At 53.7% G+C, this 27,846-nt stretch overlaps 1 protein-coding gene across 13 annotated transcripts in view; it reads right to left on the bottom strand.

Moving 5' to 3' along the window:
• SMARCA4 (SWI/SNF related, matrix associated, actin dependent regulator of chromatin, subfamily a, member 4) overlaps positions 1 to 27,846 on the bottom strand; it is a 94,792-nt gene that overhangs the window by 1,330 nt on the left and 65,616 nt on the right. For 2 of the 13 annotated variants that reach the window (XM_045491898.1, XM_045491897.1), the window contains exons 26-35: positions 26,951 to 27,178; positions 26,588 to 26,686; positions 26,276 to 26,353; positions 25,358 to 25,576; positions 20,509 to 20,771; positions 6,179 to 6,287; positions 5,602 to 5,703; positions 4,275 to 4,407; positions 3,994 to 4,136; positions 2,086 to 2,602 (exon numbers count right to left, since the gene is read on the bottom strand). In XM_045491898.1, coding sequence (XP_045347854.1) covers positions 2,570 to 2,602; positions 3,994 to 4,136; positions 4,275 to 4,407; positions 5,602 to 5,703; positions 6,179 to 6,287; positions 20,509 to 20,771; positions 25,358 to 25,576; positions 26,276 to 26,353; positions 26,588 to 26,686; positions 26,951 to 27,178 — 1,407 coding nt within the window. In that variant the 3' untranslated portion in view covers positions 2,086 to 2,569. Of the gene's footprint in view, positions 1 to 2,085; positions 2,603 to 3,993; positions 4,137 to 4,274; positions 4,408 to 5,601; positions 5,704 to 6,178; positions 6,288 to 8,459; positions 8,467 to 20,323; positions 20,366 to 20,508; positions 20,772 to 25,357; positions 25,577 to 26,275; positions 26,354 to 26,587; positions 26,687 to 26,950; positions 27,179 to 27,846 lie in introns of those variants that run through there. The other 11 variants (XM_045491901.1, XM_045491900.1, XM_045491906.1 and 8 more) reach the window with 8 other exon arrangements.

The raw sequence follows: 27,846 nt of genomic DNA, 5'->3' as shown, positions 1-27,846 counted from the left end.
TCATTTTGAAACTGGCCTCATCCTGAATATCCTGAAATCGAGAGTGTGGTGAGGTGACTTTCTGCAAGCACTAAAATAAATTCACATCTATTAAAATAAAGGCAAAGTCATTACAACAAACGAAAAAATGTGGACTTCCAAACGGATGGGAGGGAGGATCCTGGCAAATGCACGCCCTAAAAGCAACAATGAAACTAGACAGGGTTCGCACAGACAACCATTTCAGGATCCTTGAGATTGATCAAATGCATTCAACAAATTAAAGTGTTTATTGGGGTGCCTGAGTAGTTTAGTCGGTGAAGCGTCAGACTCTTCTTGATATTGGCTTGGGTCATGATCTTGCAAGTCATGGGACTGAGCCCCGTGTTGGGCTCTGTGCTGACAGTGCAAAGAGCCTGCTTCGGATTTTCTCTCTGCCCCTCCCCCATTCATGCTTGCTCTCTCTCAAAATAAATAAACTTTAAAAAATTGTCTTAAAAAAAAAAAGTGTTTATTCAGGAAAATCGGAATGGCAGGTGAGAGCGGTGGGAGGCTGGGATACTTTTTGCCTGCGGCTGCTTCCGGCCAGCCAGGCCAGGACCTGAAAGTCACCGCCCGGCCTTGGAAATGAACAGCAGCAGATTGGAAATAGGTAGGATTCTCCTTGTGGGATGAATGGGAAAGGCCAAGTTCTCCTAACCAGCCTGAGGTTGGGATCCTGGTTGCCAAGACTGGCAAACTGGGCAGCAGTTGAGCGGCCTGGAGAATGAGGCAGCCAGTGACGGCTCCACATACTGCAAGGGTCCAGAAAGCTGCCTGCAGGTGCAAGGCTGCGCGCATGCGCTGAGAGACGGGGAAAGCCCTCGCGGTTCCATGCAACCTGCTCAGGGGGAGGCGGCGCGCATGTGCTGAGAAACCCTAAGAGAGGGTGGCAGGAAGCCGAAGCAGGTCCAGCCTGCAAGCTGCCTAATATATACAGGGCCACCAGCACGGAGCCTCAGTGACTCTCAGGTGGCCGTCGCTGGCTAATCTGGAAGCGAGGCCGAACCAGGGGCGCCTCCTAGAGGAAACCTGCTTCAAAACCAAAACCCAAACCTGAGCAGATATATCAGCAGCTACACACTGTGGGGGAAACACTCTCCAGGGTTAGATCAGTTAATCACTGAACAAAGAAATTAGAGCCTTCACCACCGAAATTCTTCATGGGGGAAGAGGGAATGACTCAGAGTTGTTACAATATATTATTTAAAACGTCCATTTTGGGGCACCTGGGTGGCTCAGTTGGTTAAGTGTCCGACTTCTGCTCAGGTCATGATCTCACCGTTGGTGGGTTTGAACCCTGCACAGAGCTCCGTGCCCACAGCTCAGAGCCTGGAGCCTGCTTCAGATTCTGTGTCTCCCTCTCTCTCTCTGCCCTTCCCCCGCTCACACTCTGTCTCTCAAAAACAAACATGAAAAAAATTTTAAAAACAAAAAATAAGTACAAATAAAATGTCCATTTTGAACAAAAAAAAAAAAAATCGCATGACTTACACTGAGGAAAATGGTCAACAGAACGTTTCTCTGAGGGCGTCCAGATGTTGGGCTTCAAAGCAGCCATTATAAACATGTTCAAGGAACTGAAGGGAACAGTGTTTGAAGAACGAGAGGCAAATGCGATGGCAATGACTCATGAAGAGAGGATCTTAATCAAGAGACAAAAAGCATAGAAAAGAACAACGTAAATTCTGGACTTGGGAGCTCTCTTTGATGATCTGGGCTCCCACAATGCCCTGGACTTCCCAGGTAACAGCCCGGGCCTCTGTGTGGCACCTGCCCATTTACATGGCTGTCTTGCCGGCCGCGCCTTGGCTGCAGGCGGGGAGGGAAGGCCCTGAGCTGTCTGCTCCGGGAGCCTGAGCTGCAGATCTGATGGTATGAGGACTGCGCAAGTCCTTCTCCTCCGCCTGGGCCTCGGTGTCCTCCCTGTGGAGTGGGTCCTGTGGGATCTGGTGATGGGAGGACAGGGCCCTGGCTGAGGCGAGGCGCCCTCCCACCCCCCCACGCCCCCAAGGCATTCACCACCATGCAGGGAGCAGGGAATGAGTCCACCGGAAGGCAAGGCTGTGAGTTTTCTCATCTGTTTAATTTATTACTGTTTGACATCCAGTGACACTGACATACCCCCGCCGGGCCTGCGGACCCCGGCCCCGGCGAGTCTGACCTGTCCGATAAAATACAGTACAAGGAGTGGACGGCTACAAAAACATGCATCCACGGCTTAAACTACAGTGATTCCAAACTGCGGCCGCAACAGTACTGCCGGGAAAGGAAAGACAACCAGGTGTCGCGTGTTCCCCAATTCGTAATTCTTTTTTTTTTTTTTTCTTGTTTTAAACAGTTAATGCTGTTACAAACGCTACTGATGCCGGGACGGGGCCAGACACAAACAGTCCTACATCTTCTCTGCCGTATAAATATGGAAGATTTTCGTTTATACAGTTTCCCCCAAGTCTGAAACTACATCTGCTGCTACCCGTTACTGCTAAGGGCTACGCCGCCTCGGCCCTGGAACCAGGGGCCCGGGGTCGAGACTCTGGAATGTTGGGACTCAGTCTTCCTCGCTGCCACTTCCTGAGCGGTCCTGGAGGGGGACAGCAGGAGAGAGCACAAGTCAGCCCTGCAGCTGAGGGCACCTGTCCCCTCCCCCGGGGCCTACCTGGGCTCTAAGCACGTTCGGGAACTGAACAGCCTTGGCTGGGTGTGAGGCCAGGGGCGGGGCACCCTTTGGCTTCACTGCCACTGCCACGGCCAAATCTCAATGTCATTTGCTCCCAAGGACTGGCCCCCGCGCCTCCATCGACTCTTCCTCGAAATCTGGGAGGCTCGCTGGGCCTTCTCTGCTTCCTCCCACCACCGTGTGCCTATCCCTGTGCCCCCGACCTGTGGCATCAAAACCACCTTGGTTACGTAAGAGGTCTGCTCTTTTGTGTGAACGGTTTAAACAGCTTGGCAAGGGCCACAAAACGCTTTGCTGGATCCGGATGGGCAGATGGGGAGCTTTACAGCCCAGACCCTCCTCTCCAGAAACACAGGCCAGCCCTCCATGTTCAGGACACCACTAATGTCCTCCTCATAAGGTCGTCATGTATGTCTACAGTCAGATTTACTCTGAGGTAGCAGTTTTTGCTGCTATCCTTGAAAATGGCCTGAGAAAAATAGCAACGATGAAAGGGCTCTGAGGCAGTTTCGCTGGGCCAAGCACCACGTAATCCTCCTGACCTCCCTGCTTTGTGGAAGTGGAAACTGAGGCTCAAAAGTGAAGTGAACATCCCAGGTCCCAGCCCAGGGAAGGGCTGAACATCCCGGCCACAGCCAGAGGGCAAAGCATAGCTGAACCCAGCGGGTGGGTCTGCCAGCCCCCCATGTCCACAAAAATGCCCACTGTGGGCTGGATGCTCCCATAGCTTCTCCCCAACGCGGAGGGAACGCGGCACCGACATTCCACTCGTGGCAGCGCTCACGGGTCTTGTAATTTCAGATCATGGCATTTTTGTTTTTGTTTTTATCCACTACCATTCTTGGGAGATCATCCTACATAGGCCGGAACGGAGCCACGAGCGGAGGCCTCAGGGTGTTCCCCATAGATTACACAGGGCAAGGGCCTGCTGAAAGCCTCTGCGACCGAGGGTGCTGCGTCTGCTCAGAAAGACAGACGGGGGACAGGCTGGTGGCATCTTCAACCCCAGCGTCTCCTGACCCCACCCCCGATACAAACCCGGCATCCCTGGCCTCAGCATGGCGGCAACGCTGGAGAGGCAACGCTGCCCAAGTCGCACAGACTTGGGTCTCGAGCTATGTGGCCATGTACGATCCTAAGCCTCAGCCTTCCCATCTGTGGGGCGGGGGCTATTAGAGCACTGACCCTCCCAAGGCTGTGCCAGAGGTCTTGGATCTGGCATGGGGACGCATCTCCCAAGACCCAACTGCCACTGGCTACCTGCTCCTGCTCAGGCCGGGGCTCCGGGGGCTCACCTCCTCCTGCTCCTCTTCACTGTCATCATCGCTCACCACCGGCTTGGCCCGGGATCCGCGGCTCGGTCGCCGTCGGCCCCCCTTCAGCCTATCTTGTGCCTTCTCCTTCCGGCCGAGCTTGATCTTCACTTTGACAGAGCGGGCTGGGGGAGGGACCAGAAAGTGGGGGGAAAAGAAAGACAGACGTGAGCTGGGGAGAGAACGGCAAGCCGAGCCAGGGGCGGCCGGGGGCTGCCTGGCTGTGACGTTGGCTTGCCACACCACCCACCTCGGGGACTCACACTCAGACTCGGAGCCTTCCTCCTCGCCTTCCTCCTCCTCCTCGCTCTCCTCGCCCTCACTGTCGTCCTCTTTTTCAATTTTCTGCCGCACACTGGTGAACACTGACTGCAGGACAATGGAATCTTCGTAGATCTGGAAGGAGACGTGGGGTTTGAGTGAGCTGGGGCCACGGGCCCTGCCCTCTGGCAAGGACAGCCTGTACAGGGTAGAGGGTCATCTCAGTAACCCTTTCCCAACCAGTTCCTGAGAGAACAGGAGGCTTATGAAATGGCCCCGGAGAAAAGGGTGGGTGTGTCAGTTTAGGAACAGCTACAGGTTCCTTCCTCCCTCTGAAGAATCCCAGAGAGCATTTGCTTTTCAAGGCGCTGGAAACACATGTCCCTTGTCTAAGGCAGTGTTTCCCCCAAACTTAGAGGAGTGTAAAATCCCTTTTCCAGGAGGCATCTACCCTAGACACACTTAGGAACAGTTTGCTAACGTGAGGTTGTATGTGTATGTTAATCTCATTGCAGGAAAGAACGTATCTACACAATTCCTTTCAAGGGAGTCCCTAGTGAATTCAAAATAAAATTCAACGCGTACACTGGATTGCTCATAGGGTCATCCTGGATGGACGGGACTGAGTTTATTTCCTCTGATCTGCTTGTTATTCTCTTTGCGCCTTTTAGTAAGGAATACGTTGCCTTTTTTTTTTTTTTACGTTTATTTATTTTGAGAGAGAGAGAGTGCAAGAGCAGGGGAGGGGCAGAGAGAGAGAGAGAGAGAGAGAGAGAGAGAGAGAATGAATCATAAGTAGGCTCTGCACTGTCAGGGCAGAGCCCAACTTGGGGCTCAAATTCAAAAACTATGAGACCGTGACCTGAGCCAAAATCCAGAGTGAGACGCTTAACTGATTGAGCCACCCAGGCACCCCTACATTGCTTTTATAATTGGCAAAATATTCAAAGTTGTTGGGAATTTTTAAAAAGTTTTTATTTACTTTGAGAGCGAGAGAGCAAGAGAGAGAGAGAGAGCTCACGAGCACGAGTCAAAGAAGGGCAGAGAAAGAGGGAGAAAGAGAATACCAAGCAGTCTCCATGCTGTCAGCACAGAGCCCAATCAATGTGGGGCTCTTACTCACAAACTGTGAGATCAAGACCTGAGCCCAGATCAAGAGTCAGACGTTTAACTGACTGACCCACCCAGGCTCCCCAGGAATTTTTTTTTTTTTTTTTTTTTTTTAAATCAGTCAATTCAAAATGGAGCGAAGGGCAGGCTGGCTTGGGCCTAGCTGTGAAGGTGGCCAGAGCTAGGAGCGGCTGCCCTCTGCCCCAGGCGCCTCCTCACCAGGGAGCCCTCCAGGTTGAAGGTCTGAGCGTTCTGGCACAGCAGCATGACGTCCTTCTCCAGGTCATTGAGGCTGCGATACTTGTGGTTGCGGATGCGCTCCTGCGGGCAGGGTTCGAGAAGCAGCCTTACCTTGGGAATCTGCCTTGTGCCCAGGGACCCTGGGGCCGGGAATCCCTCTGCCTCACGTGGTCACGGCCCAGTCTTCCGGGTGACTCTGTTTAGACTCGGACGCTCAGGCCCACTGAACACAAGAGCTGCCTGGCCAAAGCCCAGGCCGTGGGTGATCCTGAAGGAGCCCCAAACGCTGGCTGCCCACCGACACGACCGTGGGACCCTCTCCCCCAACCTGCACTACGGGTCTCTTGAGGCCACGAGGAACCCCAAGAGCCCATGACTGGGTCCCTGGTCAGGCGGTCTGGGTTCTGCCCAGTTTGCTCCTGGTCATGTCTCACACACTCCCCGTAGCTCCCAGAGGGGGGTGCCCATGGAAGGTACTGGGTCAGACCCCCCAAACACTAATGTAGGCACATCCCTGCAGAGAAACCCCAGTTCCCACATCCCACGCCAGGGTTACCTTTATCTTCTTGAAGTCCACAGGCTTGCGGATGAGCTCGTAGTACTCGGGCAGTTCCTTGCGGGACGGCAGCTGGATGAACACCTCGCTGAGCTGACGTCCACTACTACTGCAAGGCGGGACACAGTGGGCGTCACTCACAGGCCCCGCCTGCTGGGAGAGCCCCCACTTGGCCAACACCCATTGTTTGAGGACAAAAAGGGTGAGAGAGTCGATGCGTGCAGGAGTGATTTCCTGTGAGTTCTGAAACATTCTCTCGAGAGGCGACCATGCACAGAGAGGCCGGGGATGCATCTGAATCCAGCCTCTGCCCTTACCCCAATCCTCCCTGCCCCTGAAGGAAATGTCGCCAAATACCGTAAAAGCCTTGGCACTCGAAAGAAGCAGAATCACAATTATAATTATGTATGATACAAAAATCTGCTTATGTTGCAGTGAATTTCAGAGAATTTAGCAAAAACCCGTCCAGGGGATGCCCCCTGGAAAGACGCTAACAGAAGACAAAAGCAGTTTACTGGTGCTTGCTATTGGGAAAGTGCTGGTTTTCCACAGGGGAGCAGAGGAAAGCCGCATCCTGAGCGGCCCTGAGGTGTGGTGGGGTCTCGTCTCCTGGGCCTCGCCTTTGGGGGAGCCATGCACTTGGCCACCAGGCTGTGCCATGCCCACGCCTGGCTCTGTCTGGGGACAGGAGCTCGGAGGGACAGCACTCCTGGGGCCTGCCTGAGGAGGGAGGGAGCAGGCATGTCAAGGACTGGCAGATGGGAGAAGTCAACTCTCAGGAGCTCAGTCTCCCCTTCTGCTCTGTCAGCCCTGGAGGACAGGGACCCTGGCTCGTGGGACCCAGGGAGCCGGTGACCTGGTCGAGGCCCTGCTCTGCAGGTCCTCTCTCGTCACCTAGGACCCCACACACGCTGGCTGTGGTTTCATCTGGGTCCCACCACCCAAGTGTCTGGCCCCTGGCCTGGGATCCTTTCCGACTGCTTAGCAACTTGGCTTTTTCAAAGTCACCTCTGTGAGATGGACGACCGGGTCTCAGTGCTGCCGGCAGGCTGAGGCCCTTTGGCTCCTGGCAACTGTGGCCTCCTCATGAGCACTTCCTCTCTTCTTTTCAAGAGAGTTCTAGAAGGACAGAGCAGCCCACCCTCTCCAGCCTGCTGTCTGCACATACTGAACGCACCCCGTTCTCCTTTTTGTTTACTATTCTGGAAATCAGTAGTACCAGCACGATTGCGTTTTGGGTTTTGCTGCTGGATGCTCCCAACGTCACAACTGCGTTGAGCAGTGGCTTTGTTTGGGGTGCCTGGGGGACTCCGTCGGTTGGACGTCCGACTTCAGCTCAGGTCACGATCTCGCGATCTGTGAGTTCGAGCCCTGCGTCGGGCTCTGTGCTGACAACTCAGAACCTGAAGCCTGCTTCAGACTCTGTGCCTCCTTCTCTCTGCCCCCTCCCCCGCCCACACTCTGGCTCTCTCGCTCAAAAATAAATCTAACGTTAAAAAAAAAAGAAAAGCAGCAGCTTTGCCAAGACAGCTTCCCTGAGGCTGGGATTCTGGAAGCTTTTTGCCCATTTGGGTTCCTGTGCCTCATGAGTGCCCTGGCCCGCCTCCCGCGGCTGGGGTCTCCTGAGGTGCAGGCCCGACAGACAAGAGCTGGAATCCAGTCCCTGCACCTTTTGTACTCTAGACACGGGACATTTGGTCCTTGCTCTGGGCTGGGCACTTGACATACACGTTCTCCCCAAACTGTTATTCCAACTGCTGCAACGAGCACGTGGAGGTGGGAGGCTCGGCAAGCCGTGCCCAGACGCAGCCCGCCTCGGGCCTCCGCCTTCCAGCCCGTCCTTCAAGTTGTGCCAAGCGGGGGTGCTTACGCTCAGCGCATGCCAGCCTCCCCCTTCCTTCCGGGCTGAGCGTTTAGCCACGTCCTGCCCCATACTGGGTCCAGCGGGTCACAGATAGGGGAGGGCAAGCCACCCGCGGGCCGTCGTTCCCAGGCCGTGGGCCCCTGCCTGGAGTCGCAGGCTTCCCCTCTCCTGGAAATGGCCGGGGGTGGTTTGGCCACAGAGAACGGGAGCTTGTTCGCATCAACTCCAAAAACGCCAGGAGGTATCAGGAGGCCCTGGGAGCTCTCCTTGGCCCAGGCAGACCTGAGCCGCAGCCCACCGCCCACCAACCTGCACGCATCCCGCGATCTCCCCTGTAACCTCCTAAGAGCTCTTCCTTCTCATGCTGACAGACAGAACGGTCAGACACACTAACGGCATTTCTCTCGCACAAGGGACTCCCTTCCTCAGTGAGACAGACTGAAGTTTTCTCCATTTCACTTTTTAGAGACGCCAATTGACCCGCAAGATTCACTCTGCAGCGCGCTACTGGGTGTGGAGACTGTGCCGCACGGGGCGTGAGGGCTGGGCTCCGTCGGCCACATGTGCTCACTGGTGGCATCCAGGATGGTGGCTGAGCCTTGGCACGCGCGTGGCCCTCGAAGGAGCTCACGAGGCAGGACTCTAGCGCTGGAATACAGTGCAAAAAAGTTTTGTAATAAAACCCTCTCTCCTCCGCTGGGCTAAGAAATTGCTGGAGAAAGGAAAGGACAACGAGCAACGGGGCCGTCTTACAAACCTCTAGAATAATGGCGCCACTGAGAATAAAGGTCCGCTTGGCCACCCTGCCTAATGTTTCTCTGGTGCAGTGAGCTCTGAGTGCGGATGGCCTGGGATTGGGAGCATGTGACAGAGGGACAGCGCACCAGGACGACGGGGGACTTTTAAAGACACCCTCTCTCGAATAGCAAAGACCTTTTGGAAATCCCCAAAGCCCCGAGATGTCATTTTTTATCCTCAGGAGTCCTCTGGAGACCCCTGCCCTGCCACCATGACTGCGGCGGCAGGCTGGGGGCCAAGAGCCTTCCTCACGTCTGCATTAGAGGTAGACAAGTCACAGCTGCCTACCTCCCTGAGCATAAAACCCAAAGTCCTTCTGGTGGCAGCTTGTCCCTCCAGTGTGGGCTGTCCGTGGCCTCTAACATCAGCGTCTTTCTCTCCACCTCCTCAGAATCATCAAAGCCACCGCTCTCAGGGAGACCCAGCTGCAGCCTTCAGTTCTCTGACCCGCACCCAGGTCCCCTCACATAGTGTAATAAAAAAGAATGATGGAGGGGCGCCTGGGTGGCTCAGTCGTTTAAGCATCCGACTCTGATTTCAGCTCGGGTCATGATCTCGCAGTTCGTGGGTTCGAATCCTGCATGGGGCTCTGTGCTGGCAGTGCGGAGCCTGCTTGGATTCTCTCTCTCTGCCCCTCCCCCACTCTCCCTCCCAAAATAAATAAACTTGAAAAAAAAAAAAAAAAAAAAAAAGAAGGAAAAGAATGATGGAGACGTAAGACAAAGGCACAGATCTTCAGGTGTGTCAGGCTGCCAGATGCTTGGGACCTGGGTGGGCTTGACCTCTTCTTGAACTTGCTGTTACGGGATCACGCATGGTAAGCTCCCAGTTCTGGCCGCCTCCCTCATCGCTGTCAGATTTGTCCCTCTGGCACGTGCCACACGGTCCGCCTGTCTATGTGCTGCTGGCTGGGACCTGGGCAGTGGCGGTTCCGGGTATCATGAAGCAGGTGGCTGCAGACACTCACGTCCGAGTGTCTGCCTTGCACTTCTTTGGGGAATACGCCTGGAGCCGGAAATGCCTGACAGCAGGGTAGGGGGCGTTCAGCTTCAGGAGATACGGGTGGGGGGACAGGGCCCCCCGCTGCCTTTTTCGGCAGCAGATGGGCTGTTCTCATCCTGTCTGCTGCGCTCACGGTCAGCCCTCCTCGGCGTGGCTCTTCTACAACCCGGCTGTGAACCGGTATCTCCCTGTGGTTTTAACTCATGGTCCCTTGACGGGCAGTGAGGCCGGGCACCCTTTCACGGGCGGAATGGTCACCGGCAACCTCTCTCCGCACTGCCTGTCACATCTTTCTCCTCCCCCAGAGCGGCCTTTGCTGGACAGGTTCACCGCAAACACCTTTTCCAGTCTGTGGCGTGTCTTCTCATTCTCTCGATGGTGTCTTCTGGTGAATGGACCTAACTTTCAATCAAATTCTGACTTACCAATACTTCCTTTTGCACTTGGTGTTTCTCTTGCCCTGTCACACAGGTATTGCGTCTTCTTCGAGAAACGCTGACAATTCAATGTTTTTCTTTCTTTCCTTTTTTTTTTTAAAGTTTATTTATTTTGAGAGAGACAGAGAGATTGAGCAGGGGAGGGGCAGAGAGAGGGGGAGAGAGAGAACCCCAAGCAGGCTCTGCACTGTCAACACAGAGCCTGATGTGTGGCTCGAACTCAGAACTGCAAGATCATGACCTGAGCCGAACCAAGAGTCAGACGCTTAACCAACTGAGCCGCCCAGGAGCGCCGGACAATTTAACCCTTTTACAGAATTAGAGATGAAGCCAGTCACCTGGAGCAGTGGTCATTCCACCCTACCAGATCCTGTGTGTCTGTGTCCTCACTGAACTAGAACACGGGCCATGAGGGCAGTGACCTCGCCGTTTTATTTGCTGCTCTATCTCTGGCACCTGGAACGAAGCCTGGTACACAGCAGGAACTCAATGTTAGCCGAATGAAAGAAACAGACTGGGGTGAAAGCCTCAGGGCCAAGGAGCAGGGTTCAAACTCGGCTATGACGAAGGTCAGCTCGGAATAAGAGTGTTTCGTCGCCCCAACACCGCACGGTCATCTATATACCGCCCTGTTCCGGAAAAGACTGGCACCAACTACCGGGAACCCCACTGCCCCCCAAAAGGATAGAACCGCGACCTCTCTGCATCAAAGACATCGTCCATCCATATCCCTAACAGACTGGAACACCAGAGAGGCTTTGAGAGCTGGTGGCAGGCAGGGCTTGGGCACACACCCCCCCGGACTAAGTCGGGGACTTCTCCCACCCTTTCCCGTACACTGCTCGAAATCATGGGTCAGCAAACTTTTTCTGCAACCCACCCATTGGGTATAAATCTTTTAGGTTTTGTGGGCCATGCCGTCTCTGTCACAACTACTCAGTTCCTGCCACTGTTGCACGAAAGTGGCCACAGACAACACGCAGAAAAGTGAGCTTTGGCTGTGTTCCACCACCACTTCCGTTATGAACAATGAAATTTGAATTTCATAGAATTATATGCCATGGAATAATATTCTTTTTTGAAATTTCCAAAATCATCTAAAAATAGCATTCCTAATTCACAGGTGATACACATACAGCTGGTGGGCCAGACTTCACAAGCAATCAACCAAAGGTGGTACCCAAGGTAGATCCTTCTAGGCCAGTATAGAAGTGGTCCAGATCTGCCAGGAAGTACTCCCTCTCTGGCCCTCAGCCCTGCTTGCCTTCCCAGAGTCGAGTTCAGACCATTTTCCTGTGACATCTTTAAGCCCCGGGACCATGTTCTCCTTGGACCCTCCATCAGTTAACCGAGCCTACAAGGTCCTGGATAAGAGGAGCTCAGGTGTTTCAAAACCGATTTAGCTGCAGGGGCATCTGGGTGACTGTTGTTTGAGCGTCTGACTCTTGCTTCTGGCTCAGGCCATGGTCTCCCAGTTCATGAGTTCGAGCCCCACGTTGGGCTCTGTGCAGACAGCTCGGGGACTGCTTGGGATTCTCTCTCTCTGCCCCTTCCCAGCTCGTGAGTGTTCTTTCTCTCACAATATACACACCTTAAAAAGTTTTTTTTTTTTTTTTTTTTTTTAATTAAAACAAAAATCAGAACTGATTTAGCTGTAGACAATTCATGGGAAACGATCTCAGAAGGTATTCCACAGGGACGCCTGGGTGACTCGGTCGGTTAAACGTCTGACTTTTGGTTTTGGCTCAGGTCGTATCTCACGGTTCTTCAGACTGAGCCCCATATTGGGCTCTGTGTTGAGCCTGCATGGGGTGGAGAAGCCTGCATGGAATTCAATCTCTCTTTCAAAATAAATACATAAACATTAAGGGAAAAAAAGGTATTCCATAAACAAAATTTGAAAGTGGAATGATTTGAACGTATTCATTTACTTGATCAGTAGAGTCGCTTTCTAGGTTCAGTCTGTTGCCACACTACAAAAATTTATGAAGAGCCTCCACCTGCCACGTGTACCCCCCGAAAGGGTAATCTCAGCGTTGGGTCTTAGGGCCGCGTGGCACACAAGTGATTCTGATTCCAGCACCAACGAAAGGAAATGATGTTCAGCAACGAGTCCACTGAGAACAATGGTCTACAGGCCATCGGTCCTGTGCCCTCCGCACTCTCCCAGTAGCCAGGACCGGGGGAAGCTTTATTTCAGGGTGCACGTGCCAAGGCCAAGACTGGCTGTAGGTTATGATGCTGATTAAGTGTCTGATGAGCTCGGTTTCAAATGAGCCAACGACATACCTGGGGGCACATGTCTCTTAATATAGTTCGACAAAACCTGTATCTCATGTTTTTAATTTTTTTTTTTTTTAACACTTATTCGTTTTTAAGAGACAGAGAGAGACAGAGTGCAAGCAGGGGAGGACACAGAATGGGCTCCAGGCTCTGAGCTGTCTGCAAGGAGCTGGATGCGGGGCTCAGACTCATAAACTGCGAGATCGTGACCTGAGCTGAAGTCAGCTGCTTAACCGACTGAGCCACCCAGGCTCCCCAAGACCATTTCTTTATTATTTTCCCTGCATAGAGAAGGAACATATTGCTGAAATGCATGAGCACTTTAGAAGGATCTCACACAGGCCCCACATCAGGCTCCATACTGACCGTGTGGAGCCTGCCTGGGATTCTCCCTCGCTCGCTCTCTCTGCTCTTCCTCAGCTTGCTCTGATAAACTTAAAAAAAAAAAAAAAAAAGAAAAAAGAAAAAAAAGAAAGAAGGATCTGACACGGGATTCTGAGGGAAGCAGAGGGTGGGACTGTTCACCCCGATCTACTTCTTTCTGGAGTCCAGTGTACCTGTCCTTTTTTGAGCTTGTATGTAATTCTAGTTTTTTTTAAAAAATATTTTAATGTTTATTTGTGCCGAGAGAGAGTGGTGTGTGCACATGTGGGGGAGGGGCGGGGAGGGAGAGAGAGGATCCCCAGCAGGCTCCACACTGTCAGAGTGGAGCCTGATGTGGGGCTCGATCCCACAAACTAAGATCATGACCTGAGCCAATACGAAGAGTCAGACGCTTAACCAACTGAGCCACCCAGGCGCCTCTCTACTTTTTTTTTTTTAAGTTTATTTTGAGAGAGAGAGAGAGAGACAGATGTATGCGTGTGCACACGCGAGCCACGTAGGGACAGAGATAGAGAGAAAGAGAGAATTCCGAGCAGACGCCGTGCTCAGCACAGAGCCTGACTTGGGGCTTGATCTCACTGTTGAGAGATCATGGCCGGAGCTGACATCAAGAGTCAGACGTTTAACCGAATGAGCCACCCAGGCGCCCCTGTAATTCTAGTTTTAAGACCCTTCTAAGACAGCTGCACTGTTGTCTTTTCTTTGGTGTGCTCCATTTCGAAATGACCACTCACTAGCAGGGAGTGAAGCCTCAGATGGAATCGGCAGGATGACAAATGGGGCAGGTGCAACTGCACGGGGCAGACTCAGCACAACGCGGCAAGGCTGCCTGGGCTAATCCTCCCGTGGCTTAGAGCCCCCACTGGGCCCGCAGCCTGGCCTGGGCCTCCACTCAGCCTGGCCTGGGCCCCGAGGATGGGGATCAGTACTTTTCGGAAGACATCTCACCTCAGCGTTTCTCACGACAGGCTCTGGGCTGGGGGCCAGATAGAAAGTGCTGACCCCAGACTTGGACCCATGGGCAGAGGGCTGGCTTCTCCTGGAGCACACCCATTCTGAGCTTGGACTCCAGACAAAGGGCTGTCTGCTACCCTCTCTTCTGCCACAAGGGGACTATCCTGAGGGGCTTGCTACCAGCTGCAGTTACCTCTCCTGGGGGGACACTTCCTTCGGGGGGGAGTGGGGGGGACAACCTTCCCTGGGGCTTGTTACACTGCCCGTTTTTCTTGCAAATCAAAGGTACAAACCTTTCAACTCCGAAAGCCATCTTCTCTTTGATTCTAATCAGGGAGGTGCAGGGCTCCTGCGAGGGCACGGGGAACATGACTGCAGGTTTTGGGCAGTGGCTGCCAGGCCCAGGCTGAGGCTGCTGCCCCGGCTCTGGCCGGGGCCCTTCACCATTGACATGGATCCGGGGCTGGTTTACGGGCAGCATGCCTGGCCCGAGACGTCTCGCTCAGGGTCTCTATAATCCCATTGAGGGGATTCTCCTTCTGTGCTGCGGACTTGGAAATGGAGACGTGGACATGGAGGAGGAACCCAGATCTCTGTGACCTTCAAGCCCTCTGGCCCGTTTAGGGTTGCTGCCTCTTGGCAGGGTAGAGGGGGAAGGGGGCCCAGAGGGGCTGCTCAGCGGGGTTCAGCCATGGGAGGTTCAGCCGGGGGAGCCTCTACACATGCACCATCTTTCTGAGCCATCGTGAGTAACTTGCAGGGATCTCCTAAGAACAAAGATGTCCTCTTCTGTGGCATCAGTACGGTCAGTTCAGGAAACCTGGCACTGACACCTCCGCTGCTCCGCATGTGATCTTTACAGCAGCTGTGACTCTGCCCTATCGCTGATAAAGGTCAAGCTCAAAACCCCCGTGGGGAGCACAGGTTCTATGGAGGGTCCTCTGGAGCCTGCCTGCTTAAATGGCTCCTTCCAGCAGATGCAGTTCTCTAAAACCTCCCCCGAGGCATCAAGTACACACTCCAGAGCACACACCTGCTGACCAGCATTTGGAGACAGTGCCCAGATACCCTGGCTCACTTCTGCTGATGCCCTCTGAAGGATTAAGGGATGGAGACACCAACTGGCAGCACAAAGAGCCCCACGACAAGGTCCCAACCTGACCGGGAACCTGTGCCTAACTCATCTGGTCTTATTTGATCTTATTTTTTGCAAACATTTTTTAATGTTTTTATTATTTCTTAGAGAAAGAGACAGCGTGACTGGGGAGGGGGGCAGAAAGAGAGAGAGACACAGAATCTGAAGCAGGCTCCAGACTCTGAACTGTCAGCACAGAGCCTGATGAGGGGCTCAAACTCGCAAAACCGCGAGATCATGACCTGAGCCGAAGTCGAACACTCAACAAACTGAGCCACCCAGGTGCCCCTGCATGTTTGGATTTTAGAGCGAAAACCCCTACCTCCAATGTTCTTTCTTTAACGTTTATTTTTGAGAGAGAGACAGCACAGGTGAGGAGGTAGAGAGACGGGATAGAGGATCTGAAGCAGGTCCCGTGCTGAGAGCAGTGAGCCTGATGTGGGGCTCGAACTCACAAACCGTGAGATCATGACCCGAGCTGAAGTTGGACGCTCAACAGACTGAGCCACGCGGGTGCCCCTCCAACTTACTTTCTTAATTCTGGTTCCAATTCTGGCTGTTAATTACAGGGTTCCCTGATGCAGTTTGAGATTTCCAAGCACCAAGGAGAAGGGACCCTGTGGGGTCCTGAACATGGGAGTGGCCCATTATAGCTCCCTTGCCTTCCTTGGCTTCCTCTGGACATAGGATGCCCATGCCCTTGACCTCAGGACCCCTGCGTATGCTGTCCCCTGTCCCCTTTGCCTAGGACACTCTTTTCTTCCTCTTCTCCTGGAAGAGGTGCAGGCCCCTACGTATCTTCAGGCTCTGTTTCTGTGGCACACCTCTTCAGGCCACACTGGACACAGGGGCCTTGGGAGGGACGGGTGTGGCAGCCCCAGTGGGAACAGGTGCGAAGGGACCGAAAGTTTCTCGATCAGGAGGTTACCTTTGGTAGATGAGGGCAGAAGCACAAAGGTAATGTCAAATGGGATCGCACTGGTGTTTAAATACACCTGGGGGAGATCTCGAAGTACGTAATCAAAAGCAACATCTGGAGTGACGCCAACGAACAGAAGGGCGACCCTGCTCACACACAGCAGCAGAGGTGCAAAGGAACCGCTGCTGTCAGGTGGCTGCGTGGAGACGCGGCCCCAGCTCCCACAGGCGCTGGGGGGGAAACCGCAGCACCAGGGCCTCCTGCCTGCCGAGGCAGACTCGGGACACGGTGAACCCAAAGGCTGACAACGTCCTGTAATTATTCTTTGTGGTGTCCGGGAGGAACCAAGCTGTTAACGATTCGTTCTGTCCTCAGGCTTCGTGTTCAACTCAAGTATAGAATTTAGCTAATTAAAAAGTTCTGGAAAGTAAAAAAAAATAAAATAAATAAATAAAAAATAATTTTTAATGCAAATCTTTCATGGTCCCTTCTGGAAACGAGTTATGTTGGCAGTCTGAGACAAGAAAGCGTGTGTTAGGCTACTTCCAAATTTATTCCGTTCTTGTTCTCTTTGGTGTGGCACAGTAGCTGGTCCCTCAGAACCTTCCGGGTACCTGACAAGCGTGCCCTAAGAATTTCACCTGGTCCGAAGAGAGGCCTGGTTTTTGCACTAGGCTCCTGGGAGGTGAACTCTCAGCCCTTGAAATGTCCTGCCTGATGGGCTGCCTTTGTTTACCTGGGGTCCTCGGGCCCAGAGAGTCTAAGAATGCGATTTAGGGTAGTGGCGATGGGTCGTGTGGTGTCAGCTCAAACCACAGAGGGCCTGGAGCCTGAGGCCAGTCACGTGGGTGGTCAGTCGTGTCTCTGTGAACAAGTTCCAATAAAAACTCTAGACGTTAAGGGTTCCTTGGCTGGCAGCGCCCTGCGTGTCTTGTCTCCTAATGCCGCCAGGAGAAGTCTGCTGTCAGCGACTCTCGGGGGAGAGAGTGGCTGGAAAACCCGCACACAGAACTCTCTGGGACTCTGGCCCCATGTCAATCTTTGTCCTTTCACTGTAACAAACTGAAACTGTGAGTTTAACAGCTTTGAGAGTTCAGGGTCCGCCTAGAGAGTTGGCCAGCCTCAGGGTGGTCCTGGATCCCTGAGCTCCATGGCTGGTGTCCGGGGTGAGGGTGGTCTCACTTCTCACCCAGTTGTCTCAACGGGGGGAACCATACTGTTGTACTGTTGTTTTCCCCAGAGTTTCAAACTCTGTTAATGAACATCAAAAACATCCATTAAACAGGTTAGCCTTTTACCCAAACTTCATCTTTGAAAGTATTTGCGATGAGGTAACTTTTTCAGCAGGAAAATGGGACTATTTTCCTGAGTCTACGTGCCCTGCTTGATCTTCTGTGTGACCACAGCAAAGCAGCAGGCGGATGGACGTGCTCCAATCGCGAACCAAAGGTTTCTCAATGTCAGCACGGGGAGGATTCCTTTACCCACCATCTGTACCGTTTCACTCGCAACTCCGCCACGTCTCTTCCCAGTCCTGTGACGCCATCTGCTGCGGGAAGACGCGGGGTTAAATGTGAACCCCGCACCAAGGCCTCCACCGGGGCGCCCTGCCACGCGGGTATCAGGTCGACTGGGAGTGCGGCTCTGGCATTCCAGAGCTGGGGCCTTTCATCAAACTGGATCCCGGAGTCCCCACCAGGATCTCAGCCGCCTGCAAGAGAACAGTCTCAACAAGGGATCACTGAGTCCTCAGAGCCGGGTTCAGTGTAATGGCTGACTAATCACTCAATCTTGCACGTGCAAGAAAAACTCTTGCAGATGTGGAAAGACAACTGTTTGCAGCAGCCGGGGGAACACTTCCTCTTTTCTCACATGATACACAACGAAGAATGATGCTCAGAAGGTCAGAGGATGACTAAAAAAATGGACACGTTTTTGGCCGCTTCCAAGTATCTTTCTTTTTTTCTTTTAAACCGAGGCGTGACACAATACAGGAAAGCGCACCTATCTTGAATGCGTAACGTTTTCACGTCTTGAGGTAACCACTGTTCGATACCCATCACCATGGGTCAGCTTCTGAACTTCCCATAACTGGAAGCATACAGTAGGTACCGGTGTCTGGCTTCTTTCACCCAAACAAAATGACTAGAAGATTCTCCCAGGGAGCGTCAGACTGTCTGTCCGGTGGTTTTTGGAATTCTGCTCTTTGATTAGGCCACCACTGAGATAATTTTCCTACGGATGGACACCAGGCTGTTTTGTTTGAGGCGGTCACGATCCAGGCTGCTACGCACACGTGCTTGTACGTGTCTTTTGGTGACACGCGTGGCTCAACGATCTCTGGGTGAGAAGGTTTACGGCCAAAGCGCCGTCCACCCCCGTAAGCGGCACGTAGGTACAACTACTCCACGTCCTTGCCAGCTCTTGACGCAGTTCTGGCCATTCCGGTGAGCCTACAGAAAGAAGCGCCTCTGGTTTTCCCGTGTGCTACCTCGACATTGTGCACTGATCCCGACCACCTTTTCACACGCTGACGGGTCACTGGGATGTCTTCTTCCAGGAGTCCGTCTGCGACTTTTGCCCATTTTAAGATTTCAGCCTGCGGGAGCATCCACTGACTTTGTGAGGGCGTCCTCGGATGAACCAATGTTCTTAATTTCAGTGAAGCCGAATTTATGAGTCTTCTACGGACAGCAGTGCCTGTGTCCGTTCAGGAAGTCTACGCCTACGTCGAGGCCAGGAAGATGTGCATCCGCGCCTTCCTCGAGAACTGTTTTACCTTTCACATTTACGTCTGGTATCCATTTCAAGTTAACATACGGGTAAAGTGTGGGGCAGGGTCAAAGTTCATCTTTTCCATTTGGATATCCAAAAGATCAGCAGGACTTTTTCAGAAGTCCATCCTTGCCCCCTAACCTTCAAGAGTCTTCTTCATTTTGACAATTTTAAGACTCCCTCGCAAGAAGATCAGGGAAGAAAACACTGGGGTCTATAATTTCCACTGGATTTTCGCACACTCCAGGTTTTATCGTGGGGCTGGATCCCACGACCCTGGGATCATGACCCGAGCCGAAACCGAGAGGTGGACACTCAACCAACTGAGCCCAGGTGACCCCTGCATATTCCATATTTTAAATAATTGTGAGTCTTCTACGTTTTTTTTGTGTGGCATTCGCCTCAAAGGTGAAGTCTGCAAATTAGCTCAGCATTTTCTTCTCAATACCGCAGCTATGTTTTGACAATGAGTGGCTGAACTTCAATAGGCCTTTCTCAGCCATTTGTTCCTCTTAATAATAAAGGATTCTTTTTTATTGTTATTATTTATTTAAAGTTTATCTTACTTATTTTAAGGGAGAGCGTGTGCGTGCACACCAGCAGGAGAGGGGCAGTGAGAGAGGGAGAGAGAGAATCTCAAGCAGGCTCCACGCTGACAGTGTAAAGCCCAATGCGAAGCTTGAGCGCACGAAATGGGACATCATGACCTGAGCCAAAATCAAGAGTCGGACGCTTAACTGACGGAGCCACCCAGGAGCCCCTAAAAGATTCTTTTTTGAAAGGCAATTTGTATCTTTTGTTTGGGTATTATAATCATCACCACCCCCCAAAATTTCACACTTGGTAAGAGCCTCTCCAAATGATACGCTGACAGCTTACACCCTGACACTTTTCCCTCCTACAGATTACAGCTTATCCTTACTTTGCTTAATGACCGAGTGCCAAGTGTTACTATAAAGTCAAGCTGGACAACCTTCCCATTACTGGAACAGCCGTACTGGCCGGTATGGACCAGAAAGGGGAGCAGAACAACCCGAGTCCTGAGCAAGGCGCAGGCCTCGCACCCATAGCCACCTCTTGGCAGTCCACACGACCTGCCTCGAGCTGGCAGAATGTGCACCTGTTCCCTTGAAGGGCCTGGGAGGACGTTATTTTGCTATTTATATGGTACTTGTGATTCACAAATGGATCCGCCGCAGTCTCGAATCTGGTGTGTGTGTGTTCCTCGAGTGGAACCTGGTCTGTCTTCTCAACGTGCAGCCCACCCGTGACAGCCCAGACCAAGGACGCCAGAACGAAAACCAGGCTTGCTGGTCACACAAGTGTGGGGAGACGGTGGAAAGTCTAGAGAAAAAAAGCTGCCTGTTCTGTGCTCTCGCCCTGCGGGCCTCCTTGCCACCGTCCGCCATCCGTGCGATCGGCGCCCATCACAGCACAGACCCCTGCCTCTCCACCTCGCTCACCCCTGGCCTCTTGAGGCCTCTCCACTGGCTCTCGGCTCTGTTGGAGCACTCATCCCAGACCTCCCTTCCTCAGGGCTGCCCTCAAATGTCACCTTCCCTGAAAAGAGCACCCTGTCTCTACCTCCCCACCACGCTCTCTCTTCCTGTCACCACAGCTGACACGGTGCGCTTCCCTCTTGCAGACAGTATGTTTCAGGAGGGCAGGGTCCCGGGACAAGGACAGGCAGCCAGTGCTCGTGGAGGGACTGACCCGACGACCGGCTTGGAGGCACCTCCGAGGACCCCCAACGCCCGCCCGCCATGCCCCCCGACTTACCTGTCCTTGTACTTGATCACGGCATCCACGATCTTCTTCATCTTCTTGGTGAGGTTGGGAGGGTTGGGGGAGAGCTTCTCGGCGGGTGGCCGCCCGCGCTTCTTCTGCTTCTTGCTGTCATCGTCCTTGTCGCGGCTGCGGGTGCTGGTGGTCGGGGTGGAGGAGCCGGCGTCGCCGTCCCGCTTGCGCTTCCGAGAGGATTTCTTCTGCCGGACCTCCTCTTCGATCTCCTCCAGCGTGCCCTCCTCGATGGCCTTCAGGGTCAATAGTGGTAAAATAGGACAGCCAGCACCGAGGTCGACAGGCAAAGGCCGCGGCGCGGACCCGCGGGGCACAGCTGGGCGGGACGCTCACAGGGGCTCTCGACAGGCCCCGGGGGACCAGGGCAGGCCTGTGTGCCTCCGTGTGCCCCGGCGCCCGCCTGTCCTTAACAAACAGACAGTCGCATTTCTTTAGCAATTAGAGGCATATCCTCACTGAATGGAGACTGAAGACTTGAACCCTGGAATCCCTCCACCCACAGTGACACTATTCATACTTCTGCACCAGACCCTCTGCATTTTTCTCAAAATCTGGCAAAACATACAGAACAGAAAACTGACCGCTGTAACTATTTTTAAGCGTGGGGTTCACTGGCATCAGGTATATTCACGTTGCGTGCAGCCAGCGTTGCCAGCCACCTTCAGGATGCTCCCGGCCCTTCCCACGAACACGTGCAGGACTGGGGACAGAGCTACGGTCACATCCACGTACCACAACGGGACTCATGTTTTTCCTTACTATATCCTGGGTGTATTTCCTGCCATTTTTCTGCAATGTAATTTTGAACGTCTGCTTAGTATTCTATTGTACGACACACCCTCGTTTAAACATCCCGTTCTTTGGCATTTAGGTGGTTTCCGTTTGGGGGAGGGGTGCCAGTGTAACCAATGCCACGACTGACAGCTGTGTGGCTTGCACGTGGATTCGTGGAAGTGGAAGTGCTGAGCAGAAGAGGCTGTATCTGAACGATATTAATTTTCAAACAATACCAACTTCATACTTCTCAAAGGTAATAACCAACTTGCACGTTTTATCCCCGCAAGTAAAGAAGTAAGAAGCCACGTTTCCAGGGGAGCCCGGAATCAGGAAAGGGAGTGGGGGCGGGACTCACGGGGATGTGCTGGTCGTCCCCTCACATGTGTCAGCTGTGACCGTGAGCAGGACACAGGGCCATGAGCTGAGGACACAGCGGGGAAAAAACCCCTCACAGAGGGGAGAGCGTAAGCAGACAAATATCTTGCAAGCGTGGCACAAAGCGTGTCGATTGCCAAGAAGGAGGGTGAGTGGTGCTCTGATGGTGGGGCAGACGTGCCCAGGTCGGGGGTCAAGGGCGCGCCTCAGAGGAGGTAGCACCAGGCTGAGATCTGAAGGGAGGGGGTGGGTAAGGCATCCAGGCCAAAGGAACGGCTGGAAGAGCGCGTGGCAGGCAGGAGCCACTGCAAGGTTGGCACGGGGGAGGGCGTGTCCTGGGAGCCCAGGGTGGGTGCGGAGGGTGGAACAGTGTTCCCCGAAGTTCGTGTCCATGTCCAACTTCAGAACGTGATCTTATGTTGAAATAGGATGTTTTAAGATGTAATTACTTAAAGAGCAGAATGAAATCATCCTGTGTCAGGGTGGGCTCACAGCTCCAGTGAGAATGTCCCCGAGAGAGACAGGAAAGGACACAAAGACACACGGGGGAGAGGCCACGGAAGATGGTGGTGGACTGGAACGATGGGGCCACAGGCCAAGGGGCCACAGCAAGCTGGAGGAGGCAAGGAAGGGGCCTCCCCCAGAACCTTCAGCGGAAAAAGGGTCTTACTGACACCTTGACTTCAGTCTCTAAGCCTCCAGAACCGTCAGAGAATACACTGCTGTAGTTTTAAGTGACCCAGTTTGTGGTCACTGTCGCAGCCACCCTAGGGACGCGAGACTAGGGTCTCTGGTCCTGAGGCCCGGACACGCAGGTCAGAAGGGCACGTGCCAGCAACACTCTGAAGAGTTTTGGTACATGTGGCACCAGAGCGGCTGCCAGAAAAGTGAGGCCAGTTAAAGGGCCAGCACTAAGAAAAGAGAGTACTTGTTTTGGGCAAATGTGTTTTGTTTTTTGTTTTATTAATGCAAATTCTTAACGGGTATGACATACAAAAAGGCACACGCTTTGTAGGGAAAGCATCACCTTCTCAACAAATGGGGCCGGAACAATTGGCTGTCCACTTGTAAAAGAATGGAGTCTGATCCCTAACTCACACCCTAAACAAGAACTGCTCGGAAAGGGCCATGGGCCCACGTGTAAAAGCTGAAATTCTAAAACCCCTTGAAATAAAACACAGGGGTGAATCTTTGTGCTCTTGCATTTCTCAGTGGACTCTCAGACACCATACCGCAGCACAAGCGGGAGAAAAACAGATACGCTGGACGTCGTCAGAATTAAAGACGTTTGTGCTTCAAAGGACACCATCGAGAAAGTGAAACAATAAACCGCAGAATAGGAAAAAATACCTGCAAACCATACATCTGATGAAATGACTTTTGAAGAAGATCCGCAAATGGCCCACAAGCACATCAGGAGATGTCCGACCCCACTGGACACCAAGAAAATGCAAATAAAGACCACAATGAAGTTACCGCTTCATAACCACCAGAATGACTGCAATCAAAGGGCAGGTGACAAATATAGGTAGGGTTATGGAGAAACTGGATCTGTCACTTGCTGCCGGTGGGAAAGCAAAAGAGCGCAGCCGCTTTGGAAAAGTCTGACAGCTCCTCAAAAGACTAAACACGAAATTACCATCTGACTCAGCGATTCTATTTCTAGATATCTATGTGAGAGAAATCACAACGTGTTTCCTCACAAAGTCTTGTCCACCAACGTTCACAGCAGCGTTGTTCACGATAGCCAAGGGGTGGAAACAGGCCAAGTGTCTGCACGAACAGAGACATCACCACCGTGTGGCCTATCTGTCCAACAGAATGCTGCTCGGCCTTGGAAAGGAATGATAACTTGCTACCGCATGGATAAACCTTGGAAAGAGTCTGCCAGCTGGAAGAAGCCAGATGCCAAAGGATAGCACATTGCTCCATTTATACGAAACGTCCAGAGCAAGAGCTAGTGGGAATAAAGGGACAGAAGGGTAGCTGAAGAGAATGGGGCTTCTTTCTGAGGTGACAAGAATGTTCTTAAGCTGACCTGTGGTGACCACTGCACAACTCGGAATATACTAAAACTGCTGAACTGTACAACTTAAGTGAGCTCAGTGGTATATGATTTCTATTTTTAAAAAAACAAAAAAAGGGGCACCTGGGTGGCTCAGTCGGTTAAGTGTCTGACTTCGGCTCAGGTCGTGATCTCACAGTCCATGAGTTCGAGCCCTATGTCAGGCTCTGTGTTAACAGCTCAGAGTCTGGAGCCTGCTTCGGATTCTCTCTCTCTCTACGCCTCCCCCAACTCATGCTCTGTCTCTGTCTCTCTCTTTCAAAAATAAACATTAAAAAAAAAAGAAGTGAATCGATAGCGGTCTCTGGGTGGCTCAGTCGGTTAAGCATCTGATTTTGGCTCAGGTCATGATCTCACAGTTTGTAGTTTGAGCCCCACGTCGGGCTCTGTGCTGGCAGCTCAAAGCCTGGAGCCTGCTTCGGATTCTGGGTCTCCCTCTTTCGGCCCCTCCCCCACTCACACCTTGTCTCTGTCTCTCAAGAATAAATAAACGTTAAAAAAAATGATACTAACCCACGGGCAACTGTTTTTTAAAGGGCACCCGTGTCTCAACCGTGGGAGTGTATGACCATGGGAGTCGTACAGGTCTGTGTTTGGGCCTATGTTCCATCAACTGGGGTTCTCTTCTCGTCCCTGGAGCTCGGGGCTGAAAGGTGAGGAGCAGGACAAGCCACCTGCCCCACCTGAGGGTCGCCTGGTTCCCCAGCATGTTTCAGTGGTCCCCTCTTGAGCACAGCTCAGCAGGCAAGCTCACTAGTCTGGGTGGTTCTGAGCTTCTTGGATGGGGCCAGGGCTGCTGGACCTCCTGCACTGAGGAACCACTGGGGCCCACAGTTAATCAGGAGGAACCCCAGGGAGTGCAACTGGAGACGTGGGAAGGCAGTATCCTTTATCCCAGGGTGTGCCAATCAACAAGGCAACCTGAACGCCCCCACCTGCTTTCCTGGAAAGTGTTGCTTCCTGGACATTTTTGTCAAACTCCATGGCCGGATTCCCAGCCATCACTTCTGCACTCAAAGCCCCGAGCCTGGGGAAAGGCCTGACCTGTCACCACGACTCCGTTGCCACCTGTGCTGGCACAGTGGGCCAACCAGACCCCTGAGGCCCCGACTCAGCCGCCTACACCTGCTGCTGCCAGGGATCCAGGCGTGTCTGCTGAAAACCATGACCATGTCACTTGTGAGCAGCTGCGATGCTGAGCCTGGACAGGGACCTGCTTCCTCCCCCCACCACAGCCAGGTGAGGAGTCCAGCTCTGGGAGGCAAAGTGCCCAAAGTGAGGCTGTCTGATCCTGGCTGGCACTCCCTACCATGTGGCAGGGCATTTCGATCACTAACTCGTCGCTGCCTTTCCCACTGACCGGGGAGTGACCCCGGAAGACCACGCAGAGCCGAGGCCAGTTACGCCTAAGTGGTGAGTCCCGAGCTGCCTCGGGGCCACGTGGGCGCTCTCTCCTGTGCGGGTCTGGAGAAACCGAACGAGCTGGCCCCACACCAGAGGCATCACTGTCACTAATGAACACCGAGAGGGGCCGGAAGGGAGCCCACTCGGGTTCTGGATGAGGCCCACGGTACCCGACCCCGTCCCCAGCTGGCCCTCTCCAGCATGTACCTTGAGCCACTGCTTCTCGGTCAGCGAGTCACTGTAGTCCACCTCCTTGCGGTGGCGGGAGCCTCGGCCAAACATTTTCTCCTCTTCCTCCTCACAGGTCAGACGCTCTACCTCGGCATCGTCCTTGATGATCCACGAGGGGAGCTCATCCTCCTCCATCAGGCGCGGCTTCCGCTTGGGGTTTCGGGCCTCCTCACGCCTGCGGTCCAGGTCCATGCGCTGGGGGAAGCGGGGCAAGGGGGCAGAGGGAGAGAGGCGTGAGCATGAGGAGAGCTGCGCGCATACAAAGGGCACGTGGCAAGGGGAGGCCTCTCTGTCTGATACAGATGCTACAAGGCAGCTCAACAGAGGCTCTGGAGTTTGCAACGGCCAGGCTGGCCCGGTGCTGATAGTAGACCCTTGCTAGGAGCTCCGGCTTGAGGCAGAAAATTCCAGAACAGACGGCAGAAGAGAGGCTGAGGGCCCACACTCTGATTCCATGCTGACCAGTGCTCTCTACCCAGGGCTCAGGAGCACCTGTGACTGACCACTGGCCTGGGACAGTGTCAACTCCCTCTGAAAGGGAGCCTCAAGGGCAAAGGACTCAGGAGGACACGCATTCTGCAGTACTGAGGATCCAAAGGGGACCCTGTGTGTGTGTGTGTGTGTGTGTGTGTGTGTGTGTGTGTGTGTGCGCGCGCGCATGCACCACCACTGCTGCAACAATCCTTGGAAGCCACAGAAGAAAAATGGGTCACTTAGGAGGCAGTGTGCGGCCACCTCGTGAAACGCCCCTGGCTCCATTACCCGCAGGGGACACCACTGTCACCGAGACGTTTTGCTCGATCTCGTGTTGATAGGGTGGGGCGCGTGAAGCCGCAGGGCACCCTGTGAGGCCGTGAGGTGGGAACAGTGCCTCTGCCTCCGTGCAGCGCTTACCATGAACAGGTCAAACTCCTCCTCGTGCCGGGCAATCATCTGGTTCACCGTCTCGTCGTCGGGCACCTCGTCTTCTTCCTAGAAGGTGGCACACATTTAGTTCGGGTGCGGAGAGGCCGGGCTGGGCGGCGGCAGGCCACGGGCAACGAGCTGGCGGTCCCGGTCCGGCTGCGGTGGATGGGGACCCACGCGGCAGCGAGAGGCACACACGCACACGCACACGCACGCTCCGTGGGGTCAGGGCCCTTGCTGGCCGTCTCAGCCGGGAAGCCGAGGACCGGATGGGCGTGGAGACTGAACTACCCCTCTCACCTTTAGAGGTGGCTCCTCCAGGTCGGGGTTGACGCCCGCTGGCGGAGGGGCAGTGTGGGCGAAGCTGGCACTGCCGCTGCCCGTGCTGCAGTGTCTGCTCTGTGGATAAATAGAGGACTTCAGGCTCCAGGGCTGTCAATCCGGCGCCTTTCACCAGTAGTTTAGAAAAAAAAACCACTTCAAAGAAAAAGCAAGTACTCATCCTCTTTCCTTTCAGCCCACACTCCCTTTACTCCAAAGGGATGCAAAAAAAAAAAAAAAAAAAAAAAAAGAGTGCAAAAAAGGTAAAAAAACAAAAATGAAAGCCGCTCATGCGTCCACCACTCACGCCGGGGAGGGGGTCGGGGCCGGCGCTGCCCTCACCTCGTCCTGCTCCTCGTGCTCCAGGATGGCCTGCAGGAAGGCGCGCCTCTCATGGCTGGAGGACTTCTGGTCAAACATGCCGGCCTGGATCACCTTCTGGTCGACATTGAGCTTGTATTTGGCTGCGGCCAGAATCTTCTCCTCCACGCTGTTGACCGTGCAGAGACGGAGCACTCGCACCTCGTTCTGCTGCCCGATGCGGTGGGCGCGGTCTTGGGCTTGCAGGTCCTAGAGGAAGAGACGCGGGTCAGTCCCGATCCAGCTCTACGCCGTTTTAAGAGGAAGTCAACCTCGCGGCGCCACCAGGAAAGACTTTCCGGTTCTCGTGTGCCTGCCTCCTCCTGCCTGCCTGCTCCAACCAGCAGCTTCTCGAGCTGGGAGTCCAGGAATGCAACCTGAAGACTGGGCCGGGATGATGTCACCCCGGGATCACCCCTACCCACCTTACTGGGACTCTACGGGTCTTCAGGTGGAAGGCGCCAATTGGAGGACAAGTCCTGGATGGTCATGTTCCCAAGCAGCTCATGTCACAGCTGACAAAGGACCCCTCACCTACCCCGGGAGGGCCCCGTGCATGGTGTGGCCGTATGCATTAAGGACACCACGCACAGGACATGACCGAAGCAGGACAGCATCTTGGCAGTGCCTGGTTTGGCTGCGGGCCCTGCTACTTCCCTTATGTGCAGCTCAGGCCAAGTCTCCACCTCTATGAGCCTTAGGACTCACTCTGCTGACACGGGCCCTTCTCCTGGCTGTCGTGTGGGGAGAGGAGCTAAATGGCACTGGGCGCTCAGCCCAGAGCGTGATGCACAGTAAAGCTCTGATCAAGTGGTAGCCGTGGCTGCCAACACTTCTCTATCATCACCCCCAGCCCCAAATCAGGAGGGTTCCTGTGA

The sequence above is a fragment of the Leopardus geoffroyi genome, chromosome A2 (assembly GCF_018350155.1).
Source record: "Leopardus geoffroyi isolate Oge1 chromosome A2, O.geoffroyi_Oge1_pat1.0, whole genome shotgun sequence".
In the NCBI taxonomy this organism is placed as follows: domain Eukaryota; kingdom Metazoa; phylum Chordata; class Mammalia; order Carnivora; family Felidae; genus Leopardus; species Leopardus geoffroyi.
Note: the sequence above shows the minus strand (reverse complement) of the source record. Positions and strands in the feature narration are given on the sequence as shown.